Source organism: Anthonomus grandis, chromosome 19 (assembly GCF_022605725.1).
Source record: "Anthonomus grandis grandis chromosome 19, icAntGran1.3, whole genome shotgun sequence".
Lineage (NCBI taxonomy): Eukaryota > Metazoa > Arthropoda > Insecta > Coleoptera > Curculionidae > Anthonomus > Anthonomus grandis.
The window spans coordinates 12,934,673-12,945,464 of record NC_065564.1 but is presented as its reverse complement, the minus strand read 5'-3'; the positions used below and the strand labels follow the sequence as shown (position 1 = coordinate 12,945,464).

Below are 10,792 nucleotides of genomic sequence, written 5' to 3'. Positions count from 1 at the left end.
GACATTTTGATCAATTTCATCAAAATAGTCTTGGGCATAATCTGTTTCCCAATTATCAGCATAATTGGTGCAATATGCGCCTTCATAATTATCGGGATATTCTCGAGAGGATTCATCAGGATATTCCTGGTGATTTAATTCCTGGAATGTGAAGTTGGGTTTTACATTTGGATTTGTTTGGAAATAGTTGCGATTTCCATACTATGGGGGTGGTCTGAAACTTCTCATAGAAGGATTTCTAGAAGTAGTGGACATTGGTTCTGGTTTTGGTAAATCCCGCGGATTTATTTGACCGGGTTTGAAAACATTCTTTGGTTTTGCAAAAACTTGACTGTTTGTGAAATATTTTTGAGGTGGTAACTGTCTTGGGGGTGGCATGTTAACAGGACCCAGTTGGAAATTGGGAAGTTTTCATTTGTGGTGTGAAAGAGTTATGTTGATTAGTGAACTGTGGTGTTTGATAGTACTGTTGTTGATTGGGTTGTGAATTAAAGGAGTTATTGTAATTTTGTCTATTATATGATTGAGGGTTACTCGGGGGATTACTATTCCTAAAGTTATTATATACATTATTATTAGCATTGTGACTAGATTTTTGAAACTTATTTGTTTCGAAACTGCCATAAAGCCTTTCGAAATGTTCGAACTCTTTAATATAGGCCATTGCGTCTTCAAGACTGGCGGGTCTTTTTAGATGCATATTATTTTTTTGAATGCCTGTACAGCCTGCAATAAAAGTGTTTAGGGCAGTTTTTTCATAATGTTTAATGTGGCAAAGTTTTTCATTAGTACTATAGCTAGAATCATTACCTATTTTTTGAGCAATATCGCTTCTTAAAAGTTGAAGCCTATTACCAAAACTTAATAAATGTTCATTTTTGTAAGGTCTGGTTCTAATTAACTCTTGAGTTAGACAATCCAGATCTCTACGGTCTGAAAAGCATTGTATTAAAGCATCACGTAAAGTAAACCAATCAGTTATTTCGGCGCGGTTACCGACTAAACTTTCAGCTTTATTAAATAATTTTTCTTAGATACATTTGAATATGTTTATTTAATTCCTCGTCGTTGAGGTTCCTATAACTATCAATAAAGCTTTCGCACCTACTAATAAATTTATTAAGCTTATTGCAATCACCATCGTAAGGCATAATATTGCTTAATTTAGATCTGAAAAGATCCCAATTTACTTTGGGGGTAGTGGATGGTGGAGTCATTTCTATAAGTTCTTCTATTAAAGATAAATCACTGAGTGAAGTACTTAGTTCTTCTATATCGTTCATAAAAATGATAAAATGTTCTAAAACTAAATGCGATCCATGTGCTTAAGATTAAAATTAAATACGATCAAGTCGCTGAGACTATCAACTAAAAATTGCATTTAATATGCTGGAAATAAAATCTATATGCGTTTAATTCGCGAAAATTCCTAAATATCCCTATAAATTCCTTAAAGAGAAGGTTTATAGAAGTGAAAGGAAAAGGCACTTACTGCGTGATTTCTTCTTCCCGTGATCTCTTAAATCTGCCTACAGAGGTGTCAGGTGTCGCTGGTTCTTCTGGATTGCACTATTAGTGTTGGAAAACACTCCTAGACGTCTTTGTTTTTCGGCACGATTTCCGTACGGTACGAAAATTTTGTAGACCAACTTTCCCGACGACTAGGGCACAATCCTACCGACTGCGCCAAATACGAACGTTGAACGACACGGAGACTTTTTTATTTCTAAAAGTACAAACTGACAGTATAACGTGCAGCAACAGAAACAATGAGATAAAGCGACTTAAAATCTAAGGTTTATATAATGCAAAAAGTACTGATGTAGCCAACCACGCAAGTGGGTAGATTTACACTGGAGAGTCAGCTCTTCTTAGGCATATAACTAGCGCGAGCGACCGCGCTCGAAGTCTATTTTTATTTTTTAGTATGAATAATGTAAGCGAGAGCGAAGTTGTCGAGACGGCGTTTAAGGCAGTCTTCGCGCCAATTTTCTATTTACCCGGAATTTGTCATGTTTTCAAAGTAATTAAATATGTTAGTTGAAGACAGTGTTTTATTTATACAGTCCATTAGGCCTCTATATCCACTGGCAGCTACAGGGATAACGTTCGTGATGATACAACCGCGATGCTGCTCGTGCATTGCAGTTATGCATATCCGCCAATTCTTGATTGGTAAAGTTTTCCATTAGCAATAAATGTTTAAAACTTGTAAGTTATGAAATTTTTAAACATGACATTGATAAGCGTTGATTTTAAACAATTGTTGTTATTGTATCATTGTAATACATCGTTAAAAAGATAATTTTGCATAGATTTTAAATATGTAAAAATCCAATATAACGCCTGTAAGAAAAAACAGAGTTGATGATAGATGCCAAAAGACGAAACGTCTTATAACAAATCTAAAAACATCAACACAACAAAAACAACCCGCATTTCATTTTATGTTTTCTCTGGGGAAGTTTTCTTTTATATTCGATAACGATTTTAATATTTACCCATTTTCTGGTATTATTGATCGATCGCATTAGTGGAAACACCGCCTAAGCAATAATCTGTCAAAAATACCGCACGATTGACGCCTTGCTTCACATTGACGTTTTTGACAGCTGTCATTTAATTGAAGAAAGGCACGCGGAATATTTGTTGACATTCGATTTTTCAGAAAAAAAGCCTTCCTAACCCATCACAGAAATGTCGAAAGCACACCCTCCAGAGTTGAAAAAGTACGTATTATATCACGGGAACGTTATCACTGATAATAAAATTGATTTGGTTTGTAGATTTATGGACAAGAAACTCTCCCTTAAGTTAAACGGCGGGCGGCAGGTTAGCGGCATCTTGAGGGGTTTCGACCCTTTTATGAACCTCGTTGTCGACGAGGGAGTCGAAGAGTGTAAAGATGGATCTAAAAATCATGTTGGAATGGTGGTAAGTCTAAATAATTAAATCTAAAAGTATTTTAAGACGTCAAGAGTTCAGAGTCCTAGAGGTTATAAAGTGTAAAATAATGTTTCTTAATTATTCAAATATTTGATGCAAGGTACATTTAGCTAAACACTGCAGTTCTCACACATGCAATGCATATTTTCTTTGTATAGACTATTAAAGTTTAAAATACCTATATGTGTCGGTATTTTGGATCTCATATTAACCTCCACATTTATTGTGCTTATCCGTGCTATCCTCAGACCCAACGTGAAATGAAAACATATCTTTTTAAAACACGTACTTTTTTGTAAAGTGTTGGGCCCAAAAAACCACAAAATATCAAAAAAAAAATTCTTTTTTTTGTTTTTTACTGTAAAAAGTTAGCTATCATATTTGATACCTTGGGTTTAAATAAATACAAAAAAAGTTTCAAAAAAAACTTTATTGGTGAAAAAGAGCAAAACAGTTTCGCTCAACAGAGCAGCAAAGATTTATAGTCACATGAGGCACACTTAGCAAATGTCAATTTACCACATTTCGGATATCGGCATTTTGATCTGGATTTCTGGTCGTGTTTGGTAAATACTGGTAGATGAGTGTTTCCCTGCTTCCTCTCTCTCCTATCTGGAATAGGCTGAATTTTCCTTTGTTTTCGTGGCCGTTACCTGCTCTTCATCAGAATCACTTTGCTTGCAATCTGCTTGAGGAATAATCCCACTGGATTTGGCTTACCCCTAACAAATTGTCGCATTTTTACTTGGCCATGAAAAGGAATCATATGTTTATCTATTAACACTGTTTTCGTTCGTTCATTTAAAAGGCATCCTCTTTGCACCATGTCGACCAATAATAATTTTTTTATTGCTTTCAAGATCTAATTAAAATAGACAATAGCAACGTCACAAAACAAACAAAATTAAAATTTGATAACATCTACACAGTACATACTGCTAATAAAAATAGTAAGAACAAAAAGATAATGTTGGATATAATAATGGGTGCATTACCTTACCACTTGTATCTCAAGTATGATACATTATGAAGATAAATAAATTAGTAAACAAACCCTTAATATCAATCATAATACACATTTAAAATTGTAAATCGAAACTATAGATACACTTGCCCAACAGATACCTTGCAGTGTCTTTCCTAAACTCCATGATATTTTTCTTTTCCTTAGGGCGAGAGGTAATCTATTATATGTTTTAATAGCAGCAAAGGCAGGAGATATTTGAAAAAAGGCAGACTGATGAGTTGGGACACTCAGTTCAGCTCTCCCTCTTATCACAATAGACATACCCTCAGCATAATGATCTTCATTAGTTTGAAAAAGATGCAGGTGTTTCTTTGCAAAAATAGCTAACATAAGAATGTACAGAGCTGGAACAGTGAGTAGACCAAGCTTAGTAAAATAAGTCCTACAAGACATTTGTGGTGTGAGTCTGAGCCTGCATCTTATGATGCGTTTTTGTGCTATAAAGACTGACATGGCGTCAATTGAAGATCCCCAAAACATCACACTATAAGTGATTAGAGATTGGACCGATGCATAGTAAATTTGCTTCAGACAATTTAGGGAAAGCTCTTCTCGTAGACGCCTTATTAACGCGCAGAAACTATTTAGTTTTTTGCCAAGAGTGTCTATGTGTGGGACCCATGTGAGACAGGAGTCAATTTGTATACCAAGGAATTTTAAGGAAGCTACCTCTCGAAGAGACTTTTTTTCAAACTTTACAAGTAGGGAATTTTGAGGTAAAGTTTTGGAGAATGTCACTAGCCCGGTTTTATCAGCATTTAGCTTCAGAGCATGATTGTCACACCACTCCTGCATCCTCTCTACCACCTGAGAAGCTCTGATAGATAGTCCTTCAATCAGATGTTCTGACAAGATTATGGAAGTTTCATCAGCATATTGGTTGATAAAACACCCTGGAAAACACTCACTGAGACCATTTACATATAACATGTTCTTTTTTAGATCGAAAATTTTGCATAACTTTTTTGTTATTAAAGATAGAGTATTCATTTAAAAACTGTCAAGTACTCCATGCAAAGGGGCACCTTGCACATAATTATCAAAATTAAAACAAATTTAGCTTTTGAGAAAAATCGAAATTTCGGTTTTTTACAATTAACATGTACTTTTTTAGATCGAAAATTTTGCATAACTTTTTTGTTATTTAAGATAGAGCATTCATTTAAAAACTGTCAAGTACTCCTTGCAAAGGGGCACCTTGCACGTAATAATCAAAAACTAAAAAAAATGTAGTTTTTGAGAAAAATCGAAATTTCGGTTTTTTACAATTAACATGTTCTTTTTTAGATAGAAAATTTTGCATAACTTTTTTGTTATTAAAGATAGAGTATTCATTTAAAAACTGTCAAGTACTCCTTGCAAAGGGGCACCTTGTACGTAATAATGAAAAACTAAAAAAATTGTAGTTTTTGAAAAAAATCGAAATTTCGGTTTTTTACCATTAACATGTACTTTATAAGATCGTAAATTTTGCATAACTTTTTTGTTATTAAAGATAGGGCTTTCATTTAAAAACTGCCAAGTACTCCTTGCAAAGGGGCACCTTGCACATAATTATCAAAATTGAAAAAAATTTAGTTTTTGAGAAAAATCGAAATTTCGGTTTTTTACAATTAACATGTACTTTTTTAGATCGAAAATTTTGCATAACTCTTTTGTTATTAAAGATAGAGCCTTCATTTAAAAACTGTCAAGTACTTCTTGCAAAGAAGCACCTTGTACGTAATAATGAAAAACTAAAAAAATTGTAGTTTTTGAAAAAAATCGAAATTTCGGTTTTTTACCATTAACATGTACTTTATAAGATCGTAAATTTTGCTTAATTTTTTTGTTATTAAAGATAGAGCATTCATTTAAAAACTGTCAAGTACTCCTTGCAAAGGGGCACCTTGCACATAATTATCAAAATTCAAAAAATTATAGTTTTTGAAAAAAATCGAAATTTCGGTTTTTTACAATTAACATGTTCTTTTTTAGATAGAAAATTTTGCATAACTTTTTTGTTATTAAAGATAGAGTATTCATTTAAAAACTGTCAAGTACTCCATGCAAAGGGGCACCTTGCACATAATTATCAAAATTCAAAAAATTATAGTTTTTGGCAAAAATCGAAATTTCGGTTTTTTACAATTAACATGTACTTTTTTAGATCAAAAATTTTGCATAACTTTTTTGTTATTAAAGATAGAGCATTATTAGACATATAGAAGATAGGTATATAATATGAATAGTACTGGGCCTAGAATTGAACCCTGAGGCACTCCCTGTACCACCAAGGATGACACTGAGTAAACATATGTACCATTAACAGATCCAAGGCAAACTGGTTGTTCCCTCTGATCTAAATAAGAGGCTATAAGTCTGGCACAGTTTCCCCTCAGTCCACAATTTTCAAGGATTGACAGCAGTAGACCATGGTTGATTGTGTCAAATGCTTTCGATAAATCAAAAAAGAGTCCGGCAACTTTTTCTTTTTTGTCAACATTTTCAATCACAAAGGATATAAGCTTGAAAACTGCCAACTGGGTTGAATGATTGGGCCTAAAACCAGACTGGCTATCTGAAAGAATAGTTTGCCTTTTTAAAAAGTTCATAATATGGATATAAATGACTTGCTCAAAGATTTTTGATATTGAAGAAAGGAGAGATATTGGTCGATAGTTTTGTACATCCTGCTCATCACCTCGTCTTTTTTAGTTTAGATGGAAAGATTCCCATGTGCAGACAGGCATTTATTATGTGAGCTAGAGGCCCATTTATATGGTGACTAGCTTTTTTGAGTATGTTTATTGATATTTCATCAAGACCAGCAGAGTATTTATTTGGCAAGGCCGATAGAATATGCTAAACTTCCTTTGAATCCGTGGGAAAATAGTGGGGATGTGACTTCCTTGAGGCAATTGACCAGAAAATGAAGGAGTAAGAGATGAAGCATTAAATTTCTTCAAAAATATGTTGGCTATCTCATCCACATTTTCAATAATTTCATTATTGCTAGAATTTAGGGTGACAGGTTTAGATGACTTTGACTTATTTGAGCATTGATTGAAAATCGTCCAAGCAGTTTTAGTTTTATTACTTGAACAGATAATCTTGTTTTCATTTAAAGAAGTTTTATAGTTAGAAATAAATTTTTTATATTCTTTTTTTTTTCTTTTTTATATAAAGCTATTTAAGGATTATAAGCTGCCTCACTATTTGTTTCCTTGTACCATACATACAGATCTTTAATCATATTTTAGGTCGACTTCAGTGCAGTTATATACATCTTCCCAGGATTCATGTGTTAAAAGATCATTAAACTTCTTAATGTTGTTTTCTGTGTATGAATGTTTCTTTATAAATACTGGCTTTTTACTCTCTTTAGGTATTTCTATATGGAGTTTCTGACCATAATGATCTGATATATCTGAGAATAATGTATTACTTGTTACCTGACATTTAGCCAAATTGCTGAAAATATTATCAATTTGAGAGCCAAATTGTCCTACCACCCTAGTTTTACCCTTTATGTGTGGTGCTAAACCATAGCTAGCTAATAATTGTTTGGTAAGAGAGGAGTTCTGATCGTTTACTAAAAAGTTAAAGTTAATGTTAAAATCTCCACAGACTACCAGATATCTGTTGGCCATGTATATAGTGTGTAGCAACTCATCTAAAATGGACAAGAAAGTATTAACATTACCCCAGGGTGATCTCTACAGACAAATAAAATAATAAGATTTATTTAAAATAAGACACTGACAAACGCAAAATTCACACTGTCTTTCAACACAAGCTGTTTTAACAATTAAAGGATGGAAAACTGTATTTGTTTTTGCAAGGATGGCAGTTTCTCCTCCTCTAAACTCAGTTCGAGATGAATAACAAATCGGTCGATAGTCCATTAGGGCCAAAAACTGAGATACAAAAATAAATCATGCTCTTCTTTGGCCAAAAGCACTTCTAATTAGATAAGTGATTTATTATTTATGCTCCGAACATTCAAGTTCAATAAGTATATACTGTCCCCGTTTGGACCATCTGGCAATTTCTTGCTATCCTTTGAGTTTTCTAGGTTTATGGTGATTTGTTTACTTTTTGGTTTGGAAGATGTACAAATATCAAGTACTAACTTGTGATCAATTGAATTTGACGTTTGTCTAAAAAATTTCGCCCAAGAGAAAAATCAAACCTTTGAAAGCTCACCCCTTCTGGCCAGAATGACTCCCCACAAACAATATCTTTTACATCTGGGTGTACGCCCACCATGAAACAATTAAATGTGGCATTCATGTTCTTTGCTTGGCACTGCTTAACCACAATGTCTTCAGATTTTAAATTATTTTTTAGAAACATAATCTTGAACGATATTTACCTTACTTTCCAGAATCTATCTATTATTTTTCTGATCTTCTACAAGTTTTACCCGTGATCGCAATATAAAGTACCGATTTCTTGAAATTGTGTCTGAAACAATGGGTACTCTTATACTTCGCGCCCAGTACATCCTTATTCTCGGTAGACCATAAATTCCAATCAACACGGAAGCTCCAAAGAATTTTCGCAATTCATATTCAGAAGTTTCAAGGGAACGGCCTGTCTCAATAACCTCACGCATATTTGTGAAAAGTGACATTTGTTCAAAGAAAGTATCAGAAATGTATTTTCTTAGGTACATACTTGGTTGATTTAATTGAGTGGAAATGTTCTTAAACTGGACTGGTTCAAATTCCCGGACACGGGACCAAGTTTTTTCATAGCCTGGTAAATAATGGGCAAGAGGCTCGTCATCCGAAGAATCTGCCATCTCCATATCCTCTATACTTTCTAATCCATCCTGATGATCAAGGTTAATATTAACCAAATCCAAGTCCACATCTACTTCATCCCCACTCTCCGACGATAAATCGCCGATATCTGATTGGTCTAGGTCCAGATTAAGAACTAATTCTTCTAGCTCGAAGCTGGTTAAGGCCCCTAAAAATTATTTCATAGACGAGTGACGAAATAATGATGTTCAACAAGGCAAATAATGAAAAGAACCCAAAATATGATTTTATATTTAACACACAAATTCCTAGCAATTAATTTATTTTTGTAGTCTTAGAGACCCAAGATATCACTGGTGATACCTTTACTAAGTCTACCATTTGCGGCACGATTAGATTACTAAGAGAGGATTTTTTTATTACACATGTTCTATGTGCTACCTGCCATTACTACCTGGTTTTTATTTCATGTTGTCGTCCATGGATAATTTTTAGAATGAGTTAAAGATACTTAAATTTTTTTTTTGAAAACAAAGCTAGTTATGAAGATAATATAAGATACGAAAAAGTTGTATTTTTAGTTGCTTAAATACAAAAATAAATAAAAAGCTGCAAAACAATTATTGGCCTTGTTTTTTTCTCAACAATAAGCATGTGGTGCCCACTGACACGCCACTGGACCTAATAATTTCAATCTAGTTACAGCTAAATAAGCGTCTTATAACTTCAAATACCTGCACCAAATTGGTTTAAGGATAGTTATAGTATTTTTAAAATACCGTTATTTTTTTGAACCTTCATCGCCCTGTATCCCAATAACAAAGCAACTCCCGACATACGTTCATAGGAACTTTTTTTCATAAAACGACCTAACGATTCACCCTGTATAGTTTCGTACCGTAGTTGGGAAACACCTTGTATACATATAATGTCATAAAAAATAGAAGCAACTTCTTTATTTAAAAAAATATATATCTTTGAAATACACTAATCTGATTATGAATGGTAATGATGGTTTTTTAAGAAGTTGCATCAGTTTTGTCTGATACTGTAGGTGTACAAATAAAAAATGTTCTTAACAACAGTATGCAACTGTTTCATGTATCGTTTGCGAATTTCAACATTAATTCAATTATTGACGCTCTATTTTTTGTGTTTCAGGTTATCCGAGGAAACAGCATTGTGATGTTAGAAGCTCTTGATAGAATTTAAGTTTTATTTATAATGAGTTAAATGTTTAGGTGATTTGTATGTAAAATAAGATTTAATTTAATAAATAATATTGTGTTTTCATGCAATTCCTCGTATTGGACAATTGAGAGAGAAATTGTTACTCGTCAAGATTCGATTTATAACACATCTTTTAAAATAAACAATTGATCTTGTTATCAAATTTACAAAGAAGGAGAATTTACGTCCAAAAGTAAATTCAAGGTCCTCACTACTATTCGTAAACGATCGAAACTCCTCTTAAGCAATCTCGCCTCATATCTGAGTAAACACAAATAAAATCCGCGATTGAAGTGTGCACGTCGAGTGACCTTGACCTTGGTGATTTTGACCTTCGACATATGTCGTAACTATAGACGTCACCCAGCGCGACCTCTACTTACCTTCCACGTCACTTTGTGATGACCCTAGTGGCCTTCGAACTTTATTGTGACCCTCTAAGTCTCCTTGACTCTCGACTCGACCTGGATTAAAGTACCTAGTACGCTACCTCTAGTTGACGTTGACGTGACCTAAGTATCTTTATTATATCGAAAATTTTGCATAACTGTTTTGTTATTAAAGATAGAGATTTCATTTAAAAACTGTCAAGTACTCCTAGTGAAGAGGCCTCTTGTACTATCAAATACTCAAAAATTTACGGTTTTTGAGAAAAATCGAAATTTCGGTAGACATAAATAGTTTTCATAAATAGACCATAAAGGAGACTTAATAGACCCATAAAGTCTCCTTTATGGGTCTATTTATTCGGTCAGATTTAATACCACAGAGGACGTTAGTGGTCGCTTTCTTTACCTACTTGATCAAAGACAATGTAGAGAGTAAACAGGCGGTTTTG

The 10,792-nt window shown here is 33.6% G+C and overlaps 1 protein-coding gene across 1 annotated transcript; it reads left to right on the top strand.

Moving 5' to 3' along the window:
• The first annotated feature begins 2,584 nt into the window (after positions 1-2,584).
• On the top strand, positions 2,585-10,004 carry LOC126747402 (probable small nuclear ribonucleoprotein G). Its single transcript, XM_050455987.1, has 3 exons — positions 2,585-2,729; positions 2,787-2,934; positions 9,886-10,004. Exons 1-3 carry the CDS (start codon positions 2,698-2,700, stop codon positions 9,934-9,936), a joined length of 231 nt encoding a protein of 76 aa, XP_050311944.1. The 5' UTR covers positions 2,585-2,697; the 3' UTR covers positions 9,937-10,004.
• The last annotated feature ends 788 nt before the right edge of the window (positions 10,005-10,792 follow it).

What these genes read in the sequence shown, in the direction of transcription:
- LOC126747402 (XM_050455987.1), top strand. Translation starts at nt 2,698, where the DNA reads ATGTCGAAAGCACACCCTCCAGAGTTGAAAAA. An exon ending in CACCCTCCAGAGTTGAAAAA is followed by an intron (nt 2,730 to 2,786) that starts GTACGTATTATA and finishes TTTGGTTTGTAG; the next exon opens with ATTTATGGACAAGAAACTCT. An exon ending in AAAATCATGTTGGAATGGTG is followed by an intron (nt 2,935 to 9,885) that starts GTAAGTCTAAAT and finishes TTTGTGTTTCAG; the next exon opens with GTTATCCGAGGAAACAGCAT.